The sequence below is a fragment of the Delphinapterus leucas genome, chromosome 13 (genome assembly GCF_059928025.1).
Source record: "Delphinapterus leucas isolate spDelLeu-1000000601 "Yukka" chromosome 13, BTC_Dleu_Yukka2, whole genome shotgun sequence".
Classification (NCBI taxonomy): Eukaryota; Metazoa; Chordata; class Mammalia; order Artiodactyla; family Monodontidae; genus Delphinapterus; species Delphinapterus leucas.
The window spans coordinates 35,240,222-35,267,498 of record NC_143141.1 but is presented as its reverse complement, the minus strand read 5'-3'; the positions used below and the strand labels follow the sequence as shown (position 1 = coordinate 35,267,498).

General features: G+C 37.6%; 1 protein-coding gene across 1 annotated transcript in view; it reads left to right on the top strand.

Annotated features, from left to right (window-relative positions):
- The first annotated feature begins 2,091 nt into the window (after window positions 1-2,091).
- Window positions 2,092-27,277, top strand: part of GMCL1 (germ cell-less 1, spermatogenesis associated) — a 49,720-nt gene continuing 24,534 nt past the window's right edge. Inside the window, exons 1-9 of the mRNA XM_022561244.2 lie at window positions 2,092-2,842; window positions 8,298-8,421; window positions 10,220-10,316; window positions 11,414-11,511; window positions 13,863-13,975; window positions 14,933-14,998; window positions 17,043-17,127; window positions 18,941-19,031; window positions 21,839-21,976. Coding sequence (XP_022416952.1) covers window positions 2,583-2,842; window positions 8,298-8,421; window positions 10,220-10,316; window positions 11,414-11,511; window positions 13,863-13,975; window positions 14,933-14,998; window positions 17,043-17,127; window positions 18,941-19,031; window positions 21,839-21,976 — 1,072 coding nt within the window. The 5' untranslated portion in view covers window positions 2,092-2,582. The remainder of the gene's footprint in view (window positions 2,843-8,297; window positions 8,422-10,219; window positions 10,317-11,413; window positions 11,512-13,862; window positions 13,976-14,932; window positions 14,999-17,042; window positions 17,128-18,940; window positions 19,032-21,838; window positions 21,977-27,277) is intronic.

Below are 27,277 nucleotides of genomic sequence, written 5' to 3'. Positions count from 1 at the left end.
ATTGCCAGCAGGAAGCTGGAGTTTGGGGAGGGTGATATGGTGGGCTTCTTTTCTTTCTTCACCTAGTCTTCTTTCTAGACCCTACCTTCCCCTCCCCTACCTAGCAGAAGGGAGGAGAGTAAATGGGAGCAGGAAAGTTCTTATCTGTTAGTGCTGTGGTGGTAGATGATCAATGCTGTGTGACCCTGTCAGATGTTTTTTGTTTTTTAGTTCTGTCAGATGTTTAAAGCTGATTCTTGTTGGCGTTCTCCTGAGTTCCTTTACAACTCCATCACCAGTAAAATACTCATCTTTAGTTCCTTTGGCAAAGCAAATGCAGTTCTCCTTTTTCAGTCCCTAGGAATTCAAGCTGTTTGTGCTGAAGTCTGTTTGTCTTTCCACCCAGGCCTTTTAGACAGGATCTAAGATGATTCCATGCTGGCTGTCTTATAGGGGGCCCACATTTGTTCCATGCGTATCCTTTGTGCTGACAAATTCTGGGCATGCAGGCTGATCCCCTAGCAGCAATCATTTTCTGCTTCTCCCCTACCCTCTACCTCCACCAAGCTGCCTCTGCTAGCCTCTCTCAGTTCAGTTCGCAGAGAGAGTACACTGTGATGTCCAAATTACATACACCGCTGATGGGAGTATAAACTGGTGCAGTCATTTCAGAGAGCAATTTGGCAACAGATAATAAAGTTGAAACGTTCCCAGCAAATTCACTTCTGGGGACCTATGTGGGGACTCTCTTGCACATGGTGTTTAATGCTTCTCTATAAGAGCAGTAAAGTAGAAACAACCTAACTCCCTCAGTGAGGGAAAGGATAAATTTTGGGTGTCACACAAGAGCAGTGAAAATTAACTATAGATTTGTTAATTGAATAAGTCTCAACAGTATAATTTTGAGAGAGAAGAAAGGTGCAAAATGATAGGTATGAATGATTCCATTTAATTTACATGTCTAAACGTGCAAAAGAAAACGTATTGCTATGGGTACACGTATAAGAACGTGCATGGGAATAATGATATACACCATTCTGAGGATAGTGGTCACTAGAGTGGAGGGAGAGAAACAGACTGAGATGGAGAGGGAGCTTCTGCCTATCTGTATTGTTCTACTTAAAAGAATTAATCAAAACAAGTATAATACATTGAAGTTTTTATTAAAATTTGAGTTATCATACTTGTGGTGATAGGTATTTATCATATTACTCGATTTGAGTAATTCACTATAAATATTTCATTTATGGTATTTCATTATAAATATTTTCATTATAAACATTTTATTTAGAAAGTAGCCAAAGGGTGATGAACCTAGGGGCAGGACAGGAATAAAGACAGGAATAAAGATGTAGAGAATGGACTTGAGGACGCAGGGAGGGGGGAAGGGTAAGCTGGGACCAAGTGAGAGAGTAGCATTGACATACATACACTACCAAAAGTAAAATAGATAGCTCGTGGGAAGCAGCTGCATCACCCGGGGAGATCAGCTCGGTGCTTTGTGACCACCTAGAAGTGTGGGAGGGTGGGAGGGAGACGCAAGAGAGAGGGGATATGGGGATATATGTATACATATAGCTGATTCACTTTGTTATACAGCAGAAACTAACACAACGTTGTCAAACAATTACACTGCAATAAAAATGCTAAAAAAAAAAAAAAAAAAAGTAGCCGAAGGGAATCAGGGAATGAAAGCTGACTGTCCAGGGTCCATAGCAATGGCTGCAAACTCCAGGCATACACCTGTAATTTTTGCTCAGACACCTGTAAATTTTGCTTGGGTCTCCAGAAGGCACTTTAAAACCTGACAGTCCCGGTTCAGACCCTATTCAGACATCCCACTGCCGCTGGGAGGGAAGGAAAAGAGAGAATGGAACGGTTGCCATAATCAGTTAAGGGCAGCGGAGAGGTGCTGCTTAAGAAACCCGAGGGCATAGCAAAGTTCCACATTCTAGGTCCTCCTCTGTTGGAAAGCCTGCGCAGGGCGTGAACTTTCATCTTTGGTGAACTCCTCCAAAGATGACCCCAAACAGCAATGTCTTTTTTGCTCCTTGCCTAACACAGGGCCCGGTAGACATCTGGAGCTTAAGGAACCTTCGCAGAAAGAACAAACGAGGTGGAATTGCCGGTCTTGCTAACACAAAGGGATGTATAAAGTAATTCTAAAAGCTAGCCCGGCCCCCAATTCAGGATTGCAGGTGGGCCTAGCTGACCTCACGGCAGAAAGCGCCAATCTGCACACGCACGTCCGCGCTCCCGCCCTCATCCCATTCTGCGCAGGCTCTATCCGTGACGTATACGCGCCTCCCCCCGCCCCTTCCGGAGGCTCGCCGTGCGCATGCGCTCTACGGTCCGCGCTTTATTGCGAAAGTCTGGGGGCAAGGTCCTGAGGTCCGCGCGCGAGGCGCGGCGAGACGCGGTGGGCGTGGCGGAGGATGGAGGCGGTAGCGTCCAACGCAACGGTCGGGGTTGCGCGTGAGAAGGTGGCGGTGTAGGCACGCGCGCTACGTGGAGGCCGGCGGTGGTGGTCGGGCCATGGCGGGAGACCGTTTTCGTTGGGCTCCCTGAGGTGCGCTCCCTGAACTGTCGGCGAGCCGTGACCCATGGGCTCGTTGAGCAGCCGAGTGCTGCGCCAGCCGGGGCGAGCCCGAGGCCAGCAGGAGCCGGGTTCTGGAGCTGGGGGCTCGGCCCGGAGGCTGGAGAGTGGTGGCGACGCGGCCGCCCACGTCTTCTGTTACTGTCCGGGCAGCCGTAAGCGCAAGCGGAGCGGAGAGGCCTTCTGCTCCTGTCACCCCGATTCCGAGACAGACGAGGATGAGGAGGAAGGGGACGAGCAGCAGCGACTCCTCAACACCCCTCGAAGGTACGTGGGGGGACGCGCCCGCACCTGTTGGGCGGCTCCCGCGGTCCGGCCTGGGGATGAGCCCGGTGCCCGGGGGGCTTCGGGGGCTGCGGCGCTCCCCAGCCTGTGAAGAGCGGATGTGCCCTTGATGGGGCAGACCTGGGAGCCGGTCCGATGCAGGGCGGATGGGAAGCACCTGGGGAGACGCCCGGTATTCTGGTTTGTAAACCACAGAGCCGCCAGGGTGGTGCTACAGCCCCAAGACGAGACTGAGAAACGCCAAGCTAGAGCTTGCGCCTCATTAAACCTTAGACAGGGCCGGCCGGCTGGCCCTTCGGAGTACACCTTGGTCCTCTCTGAGTGGGTGGCAGTAGAATAAGTTGTTTTGCATCCGGCTGCCTTCTATGGTCCAAGACACGTAAATTTAGGCTCTGAAGTGGGCACCCCTGTTGTCGGTCCACAGTGGAAGGGAAGTGATTACAAACAGGAGCTCTCGCTGTACAGGTGAAATTTATCAGTACTGTGTACATTTGTTCCTCACTAGGAACAGAGTCTTTCAACGTCTCTAGTACTCGAAGTCGTTGACCGTGGATATGTAAGGCAGCTTGCTTAACCTTTTTTAGAAGAAGTGAAAAACGGAATATTTACTTGTGAACTAAAATGTAGTTTATAAGTGGAATAAATTTTCACATAAAAAATCCGGTTGCTCTTTTTTTAAAGGCCATCAGTGGGTCACATAGATGTAATTTTTTAAACGAAACTTTGAAAGATTCTAAAATTTTATGCTACACGTGTTACATATTTATTGTCAAATAAGAGTATCATAAACATTCTCTGTTAGTAGTTTGATTTATAAATCCCTTCATACAGTTTTATGTATGAATGTTTATATTTACAAAAGTGGACCCCCACTTCCAAACTGTTCAGTTACCTTTTTGGAGAATTAGTATTTTAAGAGCTCAGATTCTGAGTTCTAGTCTGTACTTTGCACTTAATAGCCTTATTTCCTCATATGTAAAATGGAGATACTAATACTTGCCTTATAGGACTTGACAAATATTAGAATGCATGCGATGCACAGTGCCAGGTATGGAAGCACTCAGTAAATATTAGGACTCCTTGATGAATTGGCTCCCCTTATCTTTACAAAATGTAAAGACATTTACATTCCTGATACTATAGCCACTGGCACTTTCTTTTGATAAGTGTTTAAATGTTACATCCTTTCCCACTCTTTCCCTTTAAACCTGTGTCTTTAAGTATCTTGTAGACAGCATTTAGTGGGGTCTTGATTTTTTAAAAATCCAATAGGATAATCTCTGTCTTTTAATTAGTATTTAGACCACTTGCATTCAGTGTCACTATAGAAATATATATGTTAGGGGTCCATTTCAAAGAAATCACACAGTAATTTGAACAGGGAAAGTTTAATATAACTATTATTAGGAAGTAATAAGCGATTAACTACTAAAGGTAAGTTACTAAGGTAAAGAGATCTCTAAAAAATACAGGAATAGAGGACATAGGGAGCTGTCACTACTTCTAGGACTGAGACAGAATGCCCAAGGAAGGAACAAATTTGGGCTAGGACCACCTTTCCCAAGCTGAGATTCAGATGTTGGAGGAGTTGTGGCCCACTGGATGGTAATGGAGTTTGCTAAGATGTGGAAGGCTGAGACTGGCAAGCGAGAAACTGCCCGCTGGCGTGCCAACAAAACTAGCTTGGAGGCTGTCTGGTCCACGAAGCTGAAAATATTAACTGTCTAGACCTTTACAGAAAAAGTTTGCCAACCGCTGAACTACATGAGTGGAATGGAAAGCTTCTAAAGCAAATTTTTGTTGGAAAATGCATGTCCGAGTCTAGTATGTGTTGTATCAGTACAAGATGCCTAGTTTATTCAGCTCAGCATGGATGAAGGGTGTAAGAAAATCTTGTATGTTGGCACTAATATGCTTCCTGAGGTTGTCTCGTGCGCTTCCACCTCAACTAACAACTCCATGAAAAGCCTTGGCCTCCAGGCCCACCTTCTCTACCTTATACCTTTTGTCAAGTGCATGTTTTACTTTTACGTTAACAAGACTTAAAACTCAACTGTTCGGCAACCAGATCTTTAGTTTTTCGTTCATAGGTTGTCTCTAAACATTGAAATCTAGTAAACAGTTAGTTGTTGTTATAGCTATGTAAATATTGTTCACTGCAGAGTCAAGTAGTGTGCTAGGATTATAAATCATACATCTTGGGTCCAATGTCACAACCCCTTGTTTTTCTCTTGGGATAAATTTTCTAACCTCATAATTAAATGGAATTTTTTTTTTTACATTCCATCATGTTGGGCCCTATTTTCATTTGTAGCTTATTAGAACAATACTTTTTTGTATTGCTTTTTTATTTTCTTAGACTTTCTGACTGCCTTCCCTCCCACCCCCGCCATTGACAAAATAATAATATTCCTTCATCATATCTTCAGATTTTTCTCTTTCCTAACACACTTGCATGGAGTCCTTCTTCTCTAAACCCAAGACCTCCCTCCTGGGTCCCTGCATCTTCTTGTTCCAATCTGGATCCATTGCTCTCTAGGTCTACACTTATCCTGGGACTTACTTTGACTCTGTCTCTAGGATCGGATCCACTGTTTTCTGTAGCCTGTGTCTTTTTGTTTCTGAACTCATTTGAGGGAACTACATCCTCAAATATTTTCCTAAGAAAGGTGCAAAAGAAGGTAATTTGTGCTTATCTAGTTGTAAATTTAATCTCTCACTTTAGTCATCTTTTGATTGGGTGCAGAAATCTAAAATAACTTTTGATGTCTTTGATGGTATTAATTCATTGTCTTCTAGCCTACCATACTGATGAGAAAATGTGATGCTGGTCTAATTCTCTTTTCTTTTTAGGTGACTTTTTCTCTCTGGAACTTTTGGAATTTTTTCTTTAGTATTTTGGGATTTAACTAGAAGGTGCTTAACTGTAGGTCTTTTAATGGCCTTGGTAGTTGGTGGATCCTTGCAATCTGGAGACTAGTTTGGGGAAACTTTCTTCTGCAATTCTCTTTCTCCTGTTATCTTTGTTTTCTCTTTCTTGGACCCCTCTTAACTGGATTTTGGATTTCTTGGATTGTACCTCTTTTCTCTTTTCTTTTTTTCCTTTCTAGGTCTTTTTTGCTTTGTGTTCTGGGAAATTTCCTTAACTTTCCCTTTTGTTTTTTTGAATTTCAGCAACTGTGGTTTTGGTCCCAAAGATCTCTTTTTTTTTCCCCCTTGTTCTGAGTAATACTTTAGCTTAGCATCCTATTATTTTATAAATGTAGTAATCTTAACTCTCTAGATGTACTAGTTATAATTAGAGTGTTAGAGTTTTTTTTCTAAGTTCTGTTTTCCCTGAATTATATGTTTCCCCTGATGCCAATTTTTCTCTTTTTTAAAATAGTCTTTAATGCTGTTAATTTTCCTCATGTTGAGAGATCCTTGATTGTCTGCTTCAGAATGAGTCACGTGTGTGTGTGTGTGTGTGTGTGTGTGTGTGTGTGTGTGTGTTTTGAGTAAATAGATCTGTTTCTGCTGGGCCTTCCCTTTGAGTAGGAAGACTGACTACTAAGTTGGATATGGGTGGGGCATGCTTTGTTTTAGAGCAGAGATTCGCAAGCCTTATTGGTTCACAGTGCCCTTAGTGTCTCAGTAATTTTTTTCATGGCACCTCTGGTCCTAAAGAAATATCTCATAGTTAGGTCCAAACAACTTAATAGCGTAGATTGCATGGTATCTGAAAGATGTTGCTGTGATTTCCTTTAATTTTGGAATATTCCACATGCATCCCTGAATTTGCTGTGGTGCTCCAGGTGCTTTGGCACACAGTTTGGGAACCATGATTTAGGGTGAATAGGTTGGGAGCTAACAGGCTACAGATTCCTCAAATGCCAGAGTGAGGATTGCTTTGTCTGGGGCACCAACACCTACACCAAAGTCTTAGATCTTCCTGATAGATTTGTTCTGTTTCTTTCTAGAAAAACCTTGGAATCTGTTTGTATAAGTTATCTGTACTCTGTGTTCATAGAGAGTGGGGGAGGCCATTAGGGGAACAAGTTTCCCCATTTTTTGCCTCACTCCTCACTTCTGCCTTCTGTTTCCCTTGAGACCTCATCCTCCCAGCCCCATCCCTACGCCCACGGTTCTGAAGGGCAGATGGGCTTCAACGTCCATCCTAGACCGTGATATCTTTTGGGCTGTGGTTGTCACTGCTCTTTTCCATTCCAGTTTATTTTCTAACTTCCAGATCCATGGAATTCTCTCATCATGTGATAAGCCCACCCTCACCTTTTTCCCGTTGTGGGTTTATTCCTTTCTGTACTTTTAATCTTTTCATATAATTTGGGGAGAGTGCTGTCAGGAACTGAAAACTACATTGTCTCATTTATTTCTTACAGTAACCCAATGAAGTGGATAGTAATATCCTCTTTTCACATCTAAGGTAACTGAGCTGTGGTAGTAGAGCTGGGACTCAAACCCAAGTCTGTCTGCACTGAAGCATGTACATTTTTTACCGTCTGCTGGGAAGGGGTGTTCAATACACTGATTTAAGACACCATCTGAAACAATTACTTCATTTTTTAAAAAGATTTAAAAATTTTACTAGGAAAGCTATCAGGATTGGCCAGGAATATAAAAGATATTGATCAGTCTCTGCCTAGGGCTTTGCTTACTTACTGAACCATCTTGAGCAATGACTGTCAAAACAAAAATAACAATTCTTCCTTTAAATTAAATCTTATGCACAAATCCAAGTTGTTTACAAATATAATATATGATGCTGCTCTGGTTGAAGTTAGATGGGATGCCCAGAGTTCACACCTCGGCTCTCCCTGGTGGCCCCTAAGACACTTCTCCATTGAGCATAATTTTGAAAACCTTTGGTCTAAGGCTGCAAACCATTTGTCCAATGTGGGGAAAAAGACATTTTAAGGAGTTTAAGAATAGTTCGATACTAAAATAAGATAAAATGTAAATTGTTTTTAAAATTACTTGTGTAGGGTGAAATTTTTATTCTTGTTCTTCATTTTGTAGTTGCATAGCAGTATTATTGCAACTGTATTACATCATCCATAGTGCTGGTTACTAAATAAGGAAATACGCAAAAATCACCATGCTGACTTTTCTTTATTGAATAGGTAATTCTCTTAGTTCAAAAATCAGAAATTGCTAAAAGCTGTATAGTGAAAGGTCTCTCTTCCACGCTGCCCCCATCTATCCACTATTCCCCCTCTTGGGAATAGAGTACCCCACAGATAACCACTATTATTAGTTTCTTATGTACCCTTTCATACATGAGCACGTTTGAATATATAATATCCCTCTATCTTTTTATACAGTGGACAAATTGGTTCTATTTAATAGAAATTGAGCAAAAGGAGTATTTTGAGTTACATGCAAAATCAGTAAAACATTCAGTTTTACATATATGTAACGTTTGCATTTCTTTTAACAGGAAAAAATTGAAGAGTACATCCAAATATATTTATCAAACATTATTTTTAAATGGTGAAAACAGTGACATTAAGATTTGTGCTCTAGGAGAGGAGTGGAGCTTACACAAAATATATTTATGTCAAGTAAGTATTTTATTTTACTATATATTTGAGTAACCAAGGTAGTCACTTAAAACAACTCACACTTTTATAAGTTTTGTTCTTTCTCATTGCATTTCACAGTAATCTTTTGCATGAACATTTGTTGTTTAAGTCCTGTCTGATGAAGAGTCGTGTTTTGTAAGAGATATGGTGAACATTGTTAGTGAAAACTTAGTTTGGTCTAGAAAACAGATTTTGAGTTTTCATTGTCATACCAGCCTTTTTGTCATTACTCCAATAAGGTACTTATTTTGGTGCCTTCTGTTGACAAAAAGGGAAAAACCATTCAACGTTTAAGTTAGGATTGCTGAATTTGTTTATTTTGTATATGATTATTTCAGTTGGATAAATTCAGCTGAAATGTTGCTTTGTAGTTAAGACTGAATGTAAATGGAAAGTTCTTGGCACTTACTCTTCCCTCTCTCCTGGAAAATGCCAAAACCAAAACCAAAAAAGTATATGGACTAAGTCATTTAGCTGATATACCTGTTTGATATCTGTGAAAATATTATTATCAGCCACCCCATTTTAAAGATTCAAGACTTTCAAAATAAAAGAAAATGTTGTTCTAATGGCTCAAATATTTTAATCATTTATTCCTTCATCAAATCTGTTTTCAAGGCAGTGGGAATAGAACAGTGAACAATTCACTTTTTATCCTATGGAGCTTATATTTTCCCTCTCCTCTTCACGATATGACAGTAATTACTGGTAAGATGGTATAGTATAAGATTTTTCAGTAGAAGCATTTGAAAGGAATTTTTTCTCTTACACTTTAATCATGTTTTTTATTTAATTTTTTTGAACAAGTTTACTTTGGCTTGCATTATATACCCCAGAGACTATATCAGAATACTGGTCTTAACTTGAGGACATGGTCCATATCTTTCTTTTTGATCTCTGAAAGCAGTTTTGTGAATTCAAGGGTGAAAATGCCTCTGTTAAGGCTTTCCCTCTCAAGAGAAACTGGATTGATCATAGTGCAAGACACATGCTAAATTATAAGTCCCCTGAGGACAGAAACATCTGTTTTGTTTTCTGCTATATTCACAGTGCCTTAAACTACACACTCAGTAAATTTTTAAAAATTAGTAGTTAGTATTTGATCCGTTCCAAAGTAATTCTAGTTATGGGAGGTGCTACCTAGAAGGTAACTAAAGACTTCATCCATTCTGATGTCTTTCCAATAATTCAGATTCATTCTGGAATTTTTTTTATAAGATAAAACTAAACTTTGGATTTTCCCTAATTCCTTGGGGATCATCCAATTAGTGTTGACTTGGGACTGGTCTGGACCCTTTATAGCCACTGAGATAGAGTAAGGACTCAACAGCTTTTAGTTTTCTCTTCTCTCTTCCTCAGTACATTATTTTGTATCCACGTTGTGTGTTGTTATATGTTTATGAGAGATACTTAAATATATGATATAATTTCTAAGCTTGAATTTAGAATGCTATTGAAAAGGAAAACATATTCATGTAATATACTCAGAAATTGTTCAACTAAGTAAAAAGCTTAGTTGGTTCAAATAGTAACATAGGAAGTCAGTTCAGATAGTAATACGAGAATTTGGTTTGGTTTTCAATAATTAAAGTATTTTGATAAACCTAATAAGTGTCCTTATCTTAATTTCTTTTCTCCTATCTGGCAGTTTGTTTTCTCTTGAAATAATATGATGCGTTAGTTTTGATAGAATAGTTGCTTAGAGTTAGAAATGGGAAAATAATTTGGAAGACACAGAAAGTACTGCATAAGTGTGTTTTTTGTTTTTGTTTTTAAGTCTGGCTACTTTTCTAGTATGTTCAGTGGTTCATGGAAGGAGTCCAGCATGAATATTATTGAACTGGAGATTCCAGACCAGAATATTGATATAGAAGGTAACCGCCACCATGATTACTATTATGCAAAAATCATAAAAACATAAATTTTGTATTCTTTTGACAGAAAATAAATATTTTCTTCTAACTTTGTTGGCTAGAGAAAAGCTCCATTTAACACCCTAAGGTGACAACTTTATATTAATTTACTCCAGAGTTTATCAGTTCTGTTCTAGTATCTTTAATCTATTTAGTCATGTCAGCCTTATCAATCTGTTTACTTCATGTTTGTAAATATATCTGCCTGGGATATAGAGGATGTAGAGTGAAGGAAGGAGAAGTATGACCAATAAACAATAAGCCAATAAACATTATTCACTGATTATTCCCTATATATGAAGACCTTTTCTGGGAATAAGTATATGAATCATGTAGTCAGTATTGTTTTAGAGCTGTAAGGACCTTAGATGAGGAAGCTGAGGTCCAGAGGATTTAAGAGACTTACTTTAGGTCTCAGAGCGGTTTAGTGAGCCTACATCAGACTGTAGGTCTCCTAACTCCTGTCCTAGTGCTCCTGCTCCTGTCTTTGATAGCTGAAGTGGAAGTACCCAGCAGTCACCTCATAGGCAAACAGAAAGGAACATTATAAAGCAAACCATGTAGGGCATGCATGAGAACGGCAGTAGAGAAAAGGGTGGACAGACTTAAATAGCTGTGGCAGCTGGGTGAGAGTGTGGCATGCATAGGACCAGGAGCTTTTCCACACTCCCCAGTGGTAAAGCACTGAAAGCACCAGGGTTAAGATTATCATTGGGTCTGTGTAGTTGTACTTAATGATTGGTTTACTCAGGGATATCTTTATAAAACTTTTTCCAAGGGTGTCTTAATTCTGACCACTAACTAATGTCAAGATTAGTTGTAGAAAAATCCAGCATGATTTGGTAGAACAGATGGAAATGTATAACATTGTTATTAAATTAGCACCATCAATCCATAACCATTACTAATAGTTAAATTAATGATACTAATCTTATCCTTTTCTGTACCTACTAGATTTAGACATATGTCTTAGTGTATGAAGACTGTCATTGTTATTTTTGTAATGCTCTTACAGCTATAACTGTTATTTCATTCTACCTGTGTACTTTTGCTTTAAGCACTGCAGGTGGCATTTGGGTCATTGTATCGAGATGATGTCTTAATAAAGCCCAGTCGAGTTATTGCCATTTTGGCAGCAGCTAGTATGCTGCAGTTGGTAAGTATGCATAGTACTGAAAAAAAGGATCACACTTGTATTTTTGTTTCAAGGTATCTGTTCCAAAAACCATAATAAAACTTAGCTTTTTTATAACTTTTAAATGAAATGTATAAATATTCCATTCATGATAAGTCATTTAAAATGTTTAATGAAAAGCAGTTTATTACAAATGAGACGGGTCTTGATGCCTATGTCAAATGAATGCAAGCTATTTCTGTGTGGATATCTTAGAATGACTATAATGTGGAAGGAAGGTACTTGTCTTAAATCCATTTACAGATTTCTATTCGTTAATAACTTATCTTGACTGTTTTAAGCAGGTGGCTTATTACTAATTCATATAGTTCATGGGTTTGGAAAACATTGAGTGCTTACTATGTAAATGTTTTCTTAATTATGAAATAATTGTGTGTAAACCACCTAAATGTATATAATCTATTGGTAGAATGACAGATTTGTTCATTCATCGGAAGTGTATTGAGCAGTGTGTCAAGCTAGGCATAGAGATACAAAGGTAAATAAAGATATAATCCCCACCTTTAAGAAGCTCACAATATAATGAGTGTGTAGAGTGGGGGAGGGAGGGTTGATATACAGACTCAAAGGTAAAGTAAGAGCTGTCCAATATTATAGATGTGATGATAAACTTTCTGTAGGATTTAGTGGATGCACAAAGTGGTTGGTTTAACCTGTTGGTGTCAAAGAAAGAAGTTGTGTTTGAGGTTGAGCCTTAAAAACTGAAAATGTATTTATCTTGTGAAGTAAGAAGAGAGGGGAAGAAAGAACATTTCAGACAGAAAACTAAGACCTAGAAATATGAAACAATGGAGGATTAGAGAATCTGAGTGGAACATAGATCTAGCACAGAATATAAGAAGGGTTGGAGAGAGGGAGGCAGAGACCAGATCACGAAAGCCCCTCAATCAATACCTTTTAAGAAGTTGAGACTTTACATATAAGTACTTTTGGAAAGTTTTAATCAGGGGAAAGACAAAGTTATATTTCAGAATGCTTTGGGAACAGTGTGAAGGATGAACTGAAGGAAAGATGAGTATAAAACCTGTTACATTCCCACCAACAGCTGATTCACTTTGATGTACACTTGAAACTAACACAACATTGTAAATCAACTATACTCCAATAAAAATTATAAAATAAATAAATAAATTAGAAAAATAATGATGAGAAAAAAACTCAAGGTATATTACCATTAAAAATTTGTTGCCACATCTAGGAGAATTATACTAGATATATTAAAATTACTGTACATTCCATTAAATATGAAGAAAATGAAAAAAAACCAATTGCAGTAATCCACGGGAGGGTCTAAATGAGGGTAGTAGCAAAAAGTATGGAGAGGAAAACTGGTTACTGGAGAGGTTAAGCAGGGATAATCCACTGGACTTGGTGACAGATGAGATATTAAAAGGAAAGGGAAGGAGTCTAGAATGGCTTCCAGGTAAGTGTAAAATCACAGTGGAGTCAACATTTTATTTTGATCATTTTAAAAAGTTGTTTCTTTTTATGTGACTTTTGTATACTGATTTATTTTAAGTATTAGTTAATAGCTTGCTAAATATCCTTGGCTGAGGTAATTTGATTTTTTATAAACGTTTTGATCCTTTCAATACTTATTTCCAATAATTATACTTTATTTTTTAACTTTTAATCCTTTTTTGGTTTTGTTCTTAACTCACTTTCTGCATTATCTTTATGATTTAACTACTTAACAATAATACACTTGCATGATGAATATATCTCAGAAATTTGAGTAAAAAATGATGGGGTCCTTTCCATATATTAAATAAAGTTAGCTATTTGAAATCTTCCATATAAACATTTTAGATTAAAAATTCATTGTAAGTTTTAAACAATAATATATTTGTTTTAGGTGTATTTCTTAGGTATTGATAGGTGTTTTAAACTAATAAAAACTTTCTGATGATTCATATTGTTTACTTACCTAGCCCATCACCTGGTCATCTGACTATATAAAGAGGTCTTAGTTTTAAAAGAACAGGCAAAACAGACAGAATGCTGCTTAAATTTGCAAAGGTCCCAGAGAGGGGAAGGACAGAAAAGAGAGAATAGCAATATTCACCTCTGTCTTACTGCTTTTACTTCCTCCCTTCCATTCTCACTTCCAAGTATTTAGTTTAATACTTGCTGGATTTTTTTAGGTATTTTTACTGGACTTATAAAAAGACTTAGGTTTGCTGCACTTATGAGTTTTCTTTCTTTCTTCCTTTTTTTTTTTTTTTTTTACTTTTTAATATGTAAAAGCACATATTCAGAGCTTATTTTTCCCATGTGAAATGGGCCTTTCCAGTGCTTATTTATATTTACAGGATGGTTTAATACAGCAGTGTGGTGAGACAATGAAGGAAACAGTTAATGTGAAAACCGTATGTGGCTATTACACATCAGCAGGGACCTATGGACTGGATTCTGTAAAGAAAAAGTGAGTTACCTTTCTTGTTTTTCCTTTTATCCTGCTTTAGGGAATTTGGCTGCTTTGGTTTCTTAAGAGAATGTATTAAAAAGAGAGAAAAAAAGGGAGGATAGAATTTGTTATAAAAGGTCTGTTTTTACATTTGGACTATTTAGTACATTCCTCAAAAGTGTGGTCTTTGTGATTGTGGGTGGGTTATACATGCTTATAAAAACCATGGCCACGCTTTACAGCACATCTCTATTAACTTTTTTTAAGCAGTGGGCATAATAGTCATTACAGTCGTCCCTCACTATCCGCAGGGGATTGGTTCCAGGACCTGGGTGGGTACCAGAATCCGCGGATGCTCAAGTCCCTTATTTAATGGTGCAGTATTTGCAAATAACCATCCTCCTGTATACTTTAAATCATCTCTGGATTACTTATAGATACCTAATACAATGTGAATGCTATGTAAATAGTTACAAATACAACGTAAATGCTTTGTAGATAGTTGCTGGCTTGCGGCATATTTAAGTTTTGCTTTTTGGAACATTCTGGAATTCTTTTTTTTTTCTCCAATATTTCCAATTCTCGGTTGGTTGAATCCATGGATACAGAACCCGCGGATACCGAGGGCTGACTGTATATCAGTGCAACTACTGGCAATGTTTTTAATTCTTGAGAATTGCAGTACCCATTTTCAAATTATAAAGAAGGTAATAGAAGTATGTAAACCCCTTCATAAACCATTTAACACAAACTTGAAAATGAGGTTTTCTTAATTAGAAATGCTCTTTTTAATATAAAGGGAATATTCCCTTACTAACTGCTGACAAAAACAATACTAACTTTCCAATTGTTAAATTTAAAAATTTGCGCATGTCCTAGAAAGATTAATATTCTTTTTTTATTTTAACTGTAAGTACTACTTAATAAATCATAGATACATGATATATAATGTAATAATTCCATGTTTAATTCCAGGTGCCTTGAATGGCTTCTAAACAATCTGATGACTCACCAGAATGTTGAACTTTTTAAAGAACTCAGGTACTTGAATTTTAAATAACTTTATTATCATTTGTTCAAGTATGCAAGACATTTGTGTATAAAGTGAAAATATATTGCTTATGAAAAAGTGAACAATTTAATGAAAGGTATCTTGACTACATCATGAATTGAAAAAATGCTACACAAATTTCTTTGTTGTAAATGATACAATGTATATTATGAATACTCCTTTAAACAATTTTAATGGAAAAATTCATTGCTGCTATAAAACTATAGAAAAAGGGTTACCTCACTTTTGCTGGGCTCTTAGAGAATCTAAAAGTTTATTTTAAAAACTATCTTTTCCCATTGAGAAATTACATTTGAGGAAATTGCTTTAAACTTTTTGCTAAGCTTAGTGAAATTAAATTCACAATTAAGTTGGTCTTTTGAATTAAGTTTGCTTATTATTCCTTCTTTCAACAAATAATTTCTGAATGTCTACTGTGTGTAAAGGTACTATGTTAAGGGCTGTGAAGGAGGCAGAGGTGATTATGTCATGGTCTCTGCCCTCTAGGAGCTTATTTGTAATAATGGAGATGACTTATCTGCCCTGGGTCTGAGAAATTCAGAGTGGGAATGAACTTTTAAAGGCCAGTAGACTGTGCAGTCACTTTCAGGCTTGCAGTTCCTTGACAGTGGTGCTTCTGAGACAAGGGTACAAATGTCCCTAGGAATGTGTGGCATTCTGATGGAAATATGCAAAACCAAAGCCTTAACATTGCGTAGCTTACTGGGATGTCAATTTTAATGATTTTTGGGGGGAGGTGTGGGGAGGAGTAGGAGAGAAGTAAACATTTTTATGTTTAAGTACATTGTGGAATAGAGAGAATTAAGTTTCTTTGGATTTACAAGATGAAATACAAAAATTAATAGAAATGTTATTCTTATGGCTAGCCTACTCCTGGATTCCTGGGTCCTTTCCTTTCCTCTGCCCTTAAGAGGTACTTTGGTAGAAAAGTTTGAGAAGCATTATTCTACCAAAAAATCCTCACCTAATGATATCAAGGCATAAACAAAGCTCTGCAGTATGTTTGGTTTAAAAGTCATTAGGGGACTTCCCTGGTGCTGCAGCGGTTGGGAGACCGCCTGCCAATGCAGGGGACGCGGGTTTGAGCCCTGGTCCGGGAAGATCCCACATGCCGCAGAGCGGCTAGGCCTGTGTGCCACAACTACTGAGCCTGCGCTCTGGAGCCCACGAGCCACAGCTACTGAAGCCTGCGTGCCTGGAGCCCGTGCTCTGTAACAAGAGAAGCCACCACAATGAGAAGCCCGTGCGCTGCAACTAGAGAAAGCCCACGCACAGCAACAAAGACCCAAAGCAGCCAAAAATAAATAAATAAATAAATTTATTTAAAAAAAAAAAAAAGTCATTAGAAAACACTTTTTCTCTTTTATAATTTCTCGTTGAGCTTTTTCAAAAGGAAGATAAATCATAGTGGTCATCTTAAAGCCCCAGATGATCTTCTGGCTTTTTGTGGCTTAAAGGAAGGAAAGAAAAAGGAAAAAAGAAAAGAAAACAGCTAGTGATATTATTTCCATTCTAAATTTAAACTAACACATATTTCTTGATTTTAATCTCCTTAACAGTAATAAAAACATGTTTTATGACTAAGCAATTCTCTTAAGCCTAGAGGTGAAAGATAGACTTTGAAGATATATCTCTTTCAGTGAATTTTGACAAGTGTCTTTTTTTTTTTTTTTTTTTTAAATTGAATGAGGGGGAAAGAAAAAAGAGGAAGGCTGCCACTTTATCAGAGCATACTAAAACTTATCTTACTGGGACCTTGCTTTAACTTGATTAATTAGCACAGCAAAGCTCTTGGTTTCCTTGTCAGTGCAAGAAAAGACCTTTCACAGCATACTGTCTGAACTAAAAGTATCCTTATGTTCAGATAGATTCTTTGTCTTGGGCAAAAAGACTGATGTAATTTTTAATTCCACAGTCTCTTTTGATAAAAAAGACTTAAAGTTTTCAGTTCCACCAGGGTCTTTTAGCTTGTGCATGAGGAGAGGCTCACTACTTCTATTTTATCTTTTCTAGTATAAATGTCATGAAACAACTCATTGGTTCATCTAACTTATTTGTGATGCAAGTGGAGATGGATGTATACACAGCCCTTAAAAAGGTATTGCCATAATATGATGTGTGTAAAGATATCCCCACTGCATTGCTTATAATATTGAAAAGCTGGAAACAGCTAGTGTCCAGTGGTAAGGGAATGGTTATAAATGTGAGAAAAGTAAAAGGAAATATGCCAAAATGTTAAGAAGTCTTTGTGTTTAGGGAGTTGATATCATGATTGATTTCAGTGGTATTCTTTATACTTTCCTCTCCTAAGAATACATTTCTGTTTTTTCCCAGATTTTTTTTCAACAGTTAACATGTTGTTATTTACATAATCAGAAATGTTAAATGTTTTATATGTTTTTCAGAAATGTTTGCAAAATTGAGCTTTAGTTGAATTAATAACTTTATGATGAAGTTTTCACATGTTTTTCTAGAGAATGTTGAAATTCTTTTAAAGGCCTTTTGTACTTCAGGCATATATTTCAGTTCATCCTTTTGAAAGGTTTCAACATTTTTAATATAATTTTGTTTTCACAACTCTCTGAAGAGACCAATTGGCTATTACTCTTGATCTGTAGATGGTAAAACTTAGAATTCTTACAATTATTAAGTGGCAGGCTTGAGGCAGAACCCAGGCCTGTGAATTCTAGTCCATTGCTTTTCCCACTGCATAATTTTGCCTTTAGCCTTTGTCCCTAGCTAACATGGGACAAAAATGTAGTTGAGGGCTTCCCTGGTGGCGCAGTGGTTGAGAGTCCGCCTGCCGATGCAGGGGATGCAGGTTCGTGCCCCGGTCCGGGAAGATCCCACATGCCGTAGAGCGGCTGGGCCCGTGAGCCATGGCGGCTGAGCCTGCGCGTCCGGAGCCTGTGTTCCTCAGCGGGAGAGGCCACAGCAGTGAGAGGCCCGCGTACCGCCAAAAAAAAAAAAAAAAAAAATGTAGTTGAGTCTACACTCACAGTGTAGTTGAGTCTATACTAACGCGGTCGTGAAATCTGGGAATAGTCACCTTCTAGGTTATATCATTGGGATTGTTTGTCTTATGATAGAGATGAGACTCTATTACTATTTTTCCTCAGGGAAGTTTAGTAACTGTGTTAACCAGTCATTAAAGGAGGGTAGAGAGTCCATTTCTATCTCTGAGCCACTGGTAGTATTCATTCTTTCCCGTAATTATCGATGAATGCTTACTATGTGCCAGGCACTGCTCTAAGTATGTTACACATATTAATTCTTTTAATGTCCTGTGACACTGACATATTATCATGCTCATCTTACAAATGAAGAAATTAAGGCCCAGATTACATAATGATGTAATTTCCCTAGCTATTAAATGACAGGGCTAGGATTTAAAAAACAGTAATGCTCTTCATTACTCTGCATACTGTCTCAACAGCAATTAAGACAATAAGAAACTCCTTTTTCCCATATTTAATTTCTTTTATAATCTCACATAGTATGTAGTGAAACTGAATTAATTGGTGAGTAGAATAAATTAGTATATTTTATATATATATAGTATATTATATATAATATACATAATAGTGTGTGTATATTATATATATATACACACACACATAGAACATTTACCTTTTTAATACTATAATTACAGTGTGTTTGAGACCATAAGTACTTTTCAGGGATTAGCTTATTCCTTATCATATGCTCATCTAGTTTTTATCTTTGGACCATGATTAATGCCATGATGAATTTAAGAATTCTGAGCATATCATGTGATAGTTCTGCTTCTTTCAATTGCTTGTAAAATGGAAATTAAATTTTTTAGATATTATGTTTTAAGGAAGCAGTTTGAAAATGTAAAATCATAAACTAAAGTCTTGTAATTTTTTTAATTTATTTTTTTAACCTAGTGGATGTTCCTTCAACTTGTGCCTTCTTGGAATGGATCTTTAAAACAGCTTTTGACTGAAACAGATGTCTGGTTTTCTAACAGGAGAAAAGGTATGCCTGAAATTTTTATTGAGAACTTGTCTTTTTTGTTTTAAATTGAAATTTAATTAAAATCAGGCCCTGATAAACCTAGGGGATTTTAGAGCTGGAGAGGACCTTAGCAATGATCTAATTCAACTCTGCATTTACACTGAGAAAATTGAGACTGGATAAAACAGATATAGAAAAAACAAAATTTTAATGGCCCTCAGATGCAAAGAAGTAGATAAAAATCGTAATCCTTAGCTCACGATTTTCATAGTTTACTGTCATTTTTGGTCCATGCATGGCCACCTTTTTCATTTTTTTAAATAATGTATTGAACCTCAGTGAACTAATCTTCAAGTACTAGAACATTAGTAACTTCAGTCTGCTCATGTGCTTCTTTCCTATTGTGTCCCTCTGACTTTGCTTTTAAAAAATGTTTAATGTTATGGCATTTTGCACATCTTAACATGAATGCATTACATAGTGATGTGCTGGTAAGCTGCCTCTCTGAAAAAATAATCACTTATTTGTAGCATTTTTTTAAATTTTCATGATACAAATTCTCCCAGCATGGCTAATTTCAGGCTACTAACGTGACACCGCTGAATGTGGAGTTGGGAAGAAATGCATACCATCAGCTCCTGTGAGCCAGCACAAGCCAGATCCAGCACACCACTGGACAATATATCATCCTGTTTTTTTGTTATTGAACTATTTCATATTGTGGTATTGATTTTCATTTCCTTGAAAACTAAGGAGATTGAACACCTGTTTGTGTGTTTATTGGCCATATGTTTCTTCTTCTGTGAAATGTCTGTTCAGGTTTTTTTCCTATTTTAACATTGTATTTGTCTTTTCTTACTGATTTGTCGGCATTCTTTATATATTCTTGATTCTTTGTCATAAGTGTGTGTTGCATTTATCTTTCAGTTTGTAGTTTTCTTTTTTTACTTTTCTGAAGGTGTCTTTTGATGAATAGAGGTTCTTATATTAAAATTTAGTGCTCTTTTTGTCTTGTTTAAATAAATTTTGGGAATTATTTTATGTAGTGAGATTTACTAGCTAATTATTTTTCCTTCAAGCTCATGAACCAAAAATGTGTAAATAACCATATCAATAAAATCTAACTTGATTTGCTTGAAGAACAAAATGCTAAACTTCTATCTTAAATTACACTTTAGAGCTACATTATGGCATTTAAAGAGGGATTTGAGAAATTATAAAGGAAAAAAGTAGAGGAGAAAATTTAACTTAAAAAACAGAGATAAAAGCTGAAAAAGATGAGGACCGTGGAGAAGCTAAAAAGGCAAAGGGGGTCTTCCCTGGTGGTCTAGTGGGTAAGACTCCATGCTCCCAGTGCAGGGGGCGCCTGGGTTAGATCCCTGGTCGGGGAACTAGATCCCGCATGCATGCCACAGTGAAGATCCCACATGCCGCAACTAAGACCCAGCAAAGCCAAAATAAATAAATATTTGTGGGGGTGGGGAGCAAAGGGACTCAATGGAAACAATAGATGTTAGGTAAATGTTGACATAAATTTATGCTCATTTGAGCCCCAGTTGGATTAACTGCAGCAGTCCATCAAGAGAGAAATTATTCTGTAGCCTAAGTGGCAGAAACTAGAATAAGAAGCTGTGGTCCCCTTCTGGTTTTCCCACTCCAGGCTCTCCATCCCAGCCTCAGTAGTGTAAAAGTATACATTTTAAGATAACTTTTCAGGGAAACATTTATTGCATAAGGCAAAATGTATGTCTGATGCCCTTGTTTTTCAGTGAGGACTTTATAAGTTGTTTATCAGTGAGGACTTTATAGGTTTATTTCGTACAGTTTTTAAATTATAAAAGTGATGAATACTCAGGAAATAAGACCAAAAAAATCACTCATGGTCCCCTCACCCACTATATTTTAGTATATTTCTCTTAGGTTTTCTTAATTATTTGACTTTGCAGATATATATGGGTCAGGACCATCAGAACAATAGAAATTTAGACATTTTTCTGCACAATTATATGTAGGGATTGCTTCTTTTATTTACTGTCCTTAATAGCAACAAGGCTGAGTACACTGCCATGGGTATACCTTGTAATAGAGAACAGGCTAGGGATTATGTACAAGTCTCTGCTTGATAGCAGTAACTCCAGATCTTTCCTTCCCACTCATGAAAGTATATTAGAATGCAACTGAGAGTATTTTTAGAAATAACCTTAAATTCTCCCTATAAGAAAAAATTGATAAACTTGAATTATTTTAACAATAAATACTACCCTCGTGTCGCAGATCCATGGCTACAATGTCTTTGTATCTTATTTTGTATTTTAATAGAGAATTAATATGTTAACTAGTGTTCATCACATGTAACTAAAGCATAAATTAGAAAGATCTCAAGAAATGTTCCATGTCCTGTGTATCTTGTGAAGACCCTTGAGTGAGGCATCTGGGCTCTAGAGTTCCACTGAAGTGGTGGGATTCTGGAAAGATACCTGAACCCTAACCACCATTCTCAAGCCTTCTTTTCCCACCTTGCTGCACTGTAAGCTCCAAATTCCAGAAAGGTGTCAATTGAATTCCCAGCCCAAGGGTCTAATTAGGACCAAAGTTAATTTCCTGGGGCTTTTTCCTAAATCTCCCCAAGTTTTTTATCCACACACCCAAAGTTTATAAAATCCTTGAAAACTTTGAAACTAGCTTATTTGTATTCTAATAGACGTGTGTGTGTGTGTGTGTGTGTGTGTGTGTGTGTGTGTCTGCCCATAAAAACATGTAGGAATAAATAAATTGATTTGAAAAGAATGGCTATTTAATTTAATCTGTTTTTTTGTTTTCTTTTACAGATTTTGAAGGTATGACCTTCCTTGAAACTGAGCAAGGAAAACCATTTGTGTCAGTATTCAGACATTTAAGGTTACAGTATATTATCAGTGATTTGGCCTCCGCGAGAATTATCGAACAAGACTCTCTAGTACCTTCAGGTAAGAACATGATGAAATTATGATTTTAAGTAATATCTTTCTGATTATAATAGTAATATCATAGAAAAAAATAATGAGGAAAATAGAAATTATCCTTAATTCCAATAAGGTATACATTTTTATACCAAAGCAGAATCATACCATGTAGATAATTTTCTGTGTTCACATTATATATTGTGAGTATTTTCCCATATCATTAAATACTCTTCAGAACATTTAAATGGCTATATAGTATTCTATAATGTGTGTGTTCTTTAATTTGCTTAACCAGCACACTATTTTGGACTAGACTTTCAAAAGACTTTTGAAAAAAAAATAAATTAATTAGATAAAATAAAAAAGACTTTTGAAGTACTATTTAGAGGTCAACTGCTTTTTCTATTAACACTCCTTAAATTTGTTATTTTCTGTTTTTTTCTTATCCTAATTAAGACTTTGTGTCAAAGTAAATGTAATATCTTTGCCAATTAAAATTTTGAAACAATTACTGGTTTAGTTTTTTAAGTTAAGTATCTAGTGCTTGTGTAGGATTAAGTTTAGTACTATATTTGCATTTAAGAAACAGAAAATAGAATTTGTTTGAAGATTGACTTGTAAATTTGTATAGATTTGTCTGAAAGTTGTAAGTTTTTTGACACCTCGGATTTTAATATAGCTGTGTGTTTATAGATTTAAATTGTTAACTGAAATCTGTAATTTATTTATAAAAGTATTGAATGGAAAACAAACCCAGAGTTAACATTTCTGGTAGTTTTAAAATAATGCATTTTTTATAAAATCACTCTAGGCAGGTTTATAGACAGTGGTTTTTTTGGTTAATTTTGTATAAATCATTTGTATTACGTTTGTGTGGGTCGTTTTTTAAGCCACACTTTCTCTTGAAGGTTATGTTCCCTTATAGTACAGCAGTTCTGTAATAGTTTTAGTTTGTGTTATACACCAGACCCTAGCAATGGTGTAATATTAGATGCCAAGGCCTATTACATACTCCCACTCTAATCATACTTGCTTTTAAGGCTCTCTAGAAATGAATTTTGAAAGAGGTTAAAAGATAAAGTCTGTCGTAAAGTAGTTTAATTTAGGTGTTTCTGTGACGCAAGTGGATAAGCTTTATATTTTTGGAATGCAAATGGGTACGGGTATTTCTAGTCTGAAATATTTTATTTATTACAAAATTAAAAAGAATTTGTATCCTAAATTTCTGACCAGATTTCAGCCATTTTTTTTCCTGACCTAAAATTACAGTAAAGGGCATTAGTTTTTCCTTTTAGAATATAAATGGACAAATAGTTTTTCCTATATATCCAAATAAAAGTTATCATTTCAAAAGCAGAGTATAAATTAAAATTATATCCCATGCTGTTTGCGAGAGGGCAGAAAGTGGCCACATAGCTCACATTTTTAAGGTACATTGGTAAATGCTGTCAATAGCAATGTATCCTAGATTTGAAATAAATGAAAATAATTTCAATTAGCTAAAATTGACTGCTCATTTTTCAGAAATAGTGCCAAACACGTGTTAACATTATTCAAAGTTATGCATTCAGTAATCTGGGGAATTTTAATGCATACATTTTGATCATCTTTAGGTCAGAATTAAATTCAAATAGAAATTAAAATAGAAAAAATTAAATTTTAATAGAAATATGTTTAATTCCAAATTAAATCAGGATTTTGTATAGAAGCATTGTATTTTAGGATTTAACTGTGTCAAGCACAGTTGAATTCCATTATATCATGGAATTAGATTTACCTTAGGTCAGATCATTATGTGTGTTTCATTCCATGCTTTCATTGTCATACTTCCCTTCCCTTTGATACCTCTGACCTCTCTTGTTGCCATTCCTCCCTGACCTTTCTCTTATGTCTTCTCATGTCTTCCATCTCTTCTCTCCATTTATTTAGCTCTCCCAGAAGAGACTATTTTCCCTCTGTAGAGGACATTCTGTCTCTTAAGACACCCTGCTAATAAAGGGTTAGGAGGCCAGACAGTAATGGGCCAGTCCCCTCAGTGCCCTTTCCAAATCATTGTTGCATATGATCCAGCTCACCCTCTATTCTTTCTCTTCTGATCCCTGGGCATTCTTCCACATTCATTTAAGACTTGGGCACTTAATTTCTGTCTGCCTCTCTACACCTTCTCAGTAACATAATGTGTCCATATTATCATTCCATTTAGTACTCTAGCCTCCTAGTAATTTGACCTCAACTCCTGTAACATTTATCTTTGCTGATCGTTAAGCACTTGCCACCTATGAACCTTGTTGTAACCCAGAATTTCTCAGCATGAGAAATCCAGTAGTTTGCAAGCTGTAACCTTCTAGCATGTTCATAGCCTCATTCCTTTTACACTGTTGTTTGCTTTCCAATCCGTTTTTTAAAATAAATAAATAAATTTATTTATTTATTTTTGGCTGAGTTGGGTCTTTGTTGCTGCGCGCGGGCTTTCTCTAGTTGCGGTAAGCGGGGGATACTCTTCGTTGCGGTGCGTGGGCTTCTCATTGCTGTGGCTTCTCTTGTAGAGCACAGGCTCTAGGCGCGTGGTCTTCAGCAGTTGTGTCGCACGGGCTCTAGAGTGCAGGCTCAGTAGTTGTGGCGCACAGGCTTAGTTGCTCCGCTGCATGTGGGATCTTCCCAGACCAGGGCTCAAAGCTGTGTCCCCTGCGTTGGCAGGCGGATTCTTAACCACTGCGCTACCAGGGAAGCCCTCCAATCCGTTTTAAGCCCCCCATTTTCTGCCAGTCTTTCAAACCTCCTGCCTTTTCTTCCTTTCAGGCCTGGATTTCATGTTAGATCATCTGGACCACTCTCTCTCACAGTTGCTTTCAACTCTTTGTCCTTCTACTTTACAAAATTCTAAAACTAAATTAAACCTTCTTTGTTTCTATACCCTCTACTCTGTGCTGAGTACTGCTCCAGAGCATTCTATAACTTTTGTATTGGTGCCACTGCAAACTCATACTTCAGTGCTAAGCCTGGACCTTGGGACTCCTTATATACTACTTTTACTTGGTCATTCCTCATTTTCATTTGCTTCAGCAATTATATATCAAACCTCTGCCACTCTGTTCAAGCTTCCTCTCCAGTAACCTTGCTGTCAGTATGGAGTATGGGAACTCTCCTTCTATTTTTTTATATAAATTCTCCTTTAAATTTTTATATAAATTTTATATAAATTTTTGCAAGGTAATCAGGCAAAAATTTGTTTAGATTCCTGGGCTTCTTCACCTGTCCTTCCTGTCTTGTCCCAGAGGTTGAGGTGCTCCCTCCCTGTTCAAGCCAACCTTCTACTGTGTTCATAATCCTATCACTTCCTGTTTATTATGGAATTTTGCACTGTCATTTAATAATCTGTATCTTCAACCCCCTCCTGTTCTCCCTCAGCTTATAAGTGTGGTCAAATCTCTTATTAAAAAACAAAACAAATCCCTCCCTCCCCCCCCCCGCCCCCGGTCTTGACCCTGAGTCCGCTTCATGGTAACTGCTCTTGTCCTTATAATCACCTTCTTCAGAGTTGCTGTCTCCATCTCCTTACCTTTCAGTCATTCCTCAGCCCATTTCAGTCTGTCTTTGGCCCCGCTATTTCACTGAAACTTTCTAGCGAAAGTTAGGTTTGTCCTGTTTGTAAAATCTAGTGGCCTCACGTTAGTCTTACTTTAACTTCTCTAGCATTTTATATCATGGTTTGTTAGTTTTTTTCTTGAAATTCTTACAGTACTACCTTAGTTTAGAAATACTGTACTCTCCTGATTCTTTTCCGGTCTCTTTGACCATTCCTTCTCTTTTTCTTTTGTAAGCTTCTCTTACTCTGCCCACCTCTTAACTTCCTGAGGGTGCCCTTAGCGCATCACTGATATTTTCATTCTATATAGTGTCCCAGAGTGCTTTCCTTCATTCATATGACTCACTGAAAGATTCTAGTTCTGACCTCTCCTCTGAGTTTCATACTTGAATATCCAGCTGTTACTAGCCATGTGTAAATTGCTTCAGTTCACCTATTCAAAACAGTACTTACGGGCCTGCCTGGTAATGTAGTGGTTAAGAGGCCGCCTGCCAATGCAGGAGACACGGGATCGAGCCCTGGTCCGGGAAAACCCTGCATGCCGCAGAGCAACTAAGCCTGTGCACCACAACTACTGAGCCTGAGCTCTAGAGCCCATGTGCCACAACTACTGAAGCCTGCGTGCCTAGAGCCCGTGCTTCGCAGCAAGAGAAACCACCGCAATGAGAAGCCCACACACCGCAACGAAGAGTAGCTCCCGCTCGCTGCAACTAGAGAAAGCCTGCTCGCAGCAACAAAGACCCAACACAGCCAAAAATAAATAATAAATAAATAAGTAAATACATAAATTATTTTCTTAAAAAAAAAGTGCTTATGTCTTTCCCCTCCAGCTCTAGTCCCTGGTTTTTTCTTCCCATGTTCGCTTATCAGTCATCAACATTAAAAACCCACCCAGCGGGCTTCCCTGGTGGCGCAGTGGTTGAGAGTCCGCCTGCCGATGCAGGGGACACGGGTTCGTGCCCTGGTCTGGGAGGATCCCGCATGCCGCAGAGCGGCTGGGCCCGTGAGCCATGGCCGCTGAGCCTGCGCGTCCGGAGCCTGTGCTCCGCAACGGGAGAGGCCACAACAGTGAGAGGCCCGCATACCGGAAAAAAAAAAAAAAAAAACAAAAAAACCACCCAGCCTCACAAAAAATGGCAGAATCCTGCAAGTCATCCTGTCCTCCTCAAACTGTCTTCCTCCACATCCATTCACTATGTCCTATAGATTTTTTCCCTAGATAATTCTCAAACTCACCTCCTTTTTTTGCCTGCTACCACTTCCTTGTTAAGACATCGTCATCTCTTGCTACATTACTGTAGTACAGAATATATCTGTGTCCTGGTTGGACTGTATGTTTTTCATCTTTTTCTCTCAGGTACATAGTACAGTGCTTGACAGGTAGTAGGCACTCAGTTTGTGTGAACTAAAATCATTTTCTGAAACATACTAACTTACATATGGCCTAATACTGTATTTACTCTATCAGATAAGTTTAGGTTCTAGCTCCTAACCTAAGAACCTTAAAGGGGAGGAGGAAAAGTAAACAAATATGTGTAGATTCTTCAGTGTCGCAGGTAATACACCAGATTATACATTTAACACCTATCATGTAACGTAATCTTTGAAATTATCAAGGTAGTTCCCATTTTATAGATGAAGTATTACTATCCTGTCATACAGCTAGTGAGAAGCAGAGCTCAAATGCAACCCCAAGTCTTTCCTGTTCTAAAGCCCATATTTCTTTTGGCTACATCTTA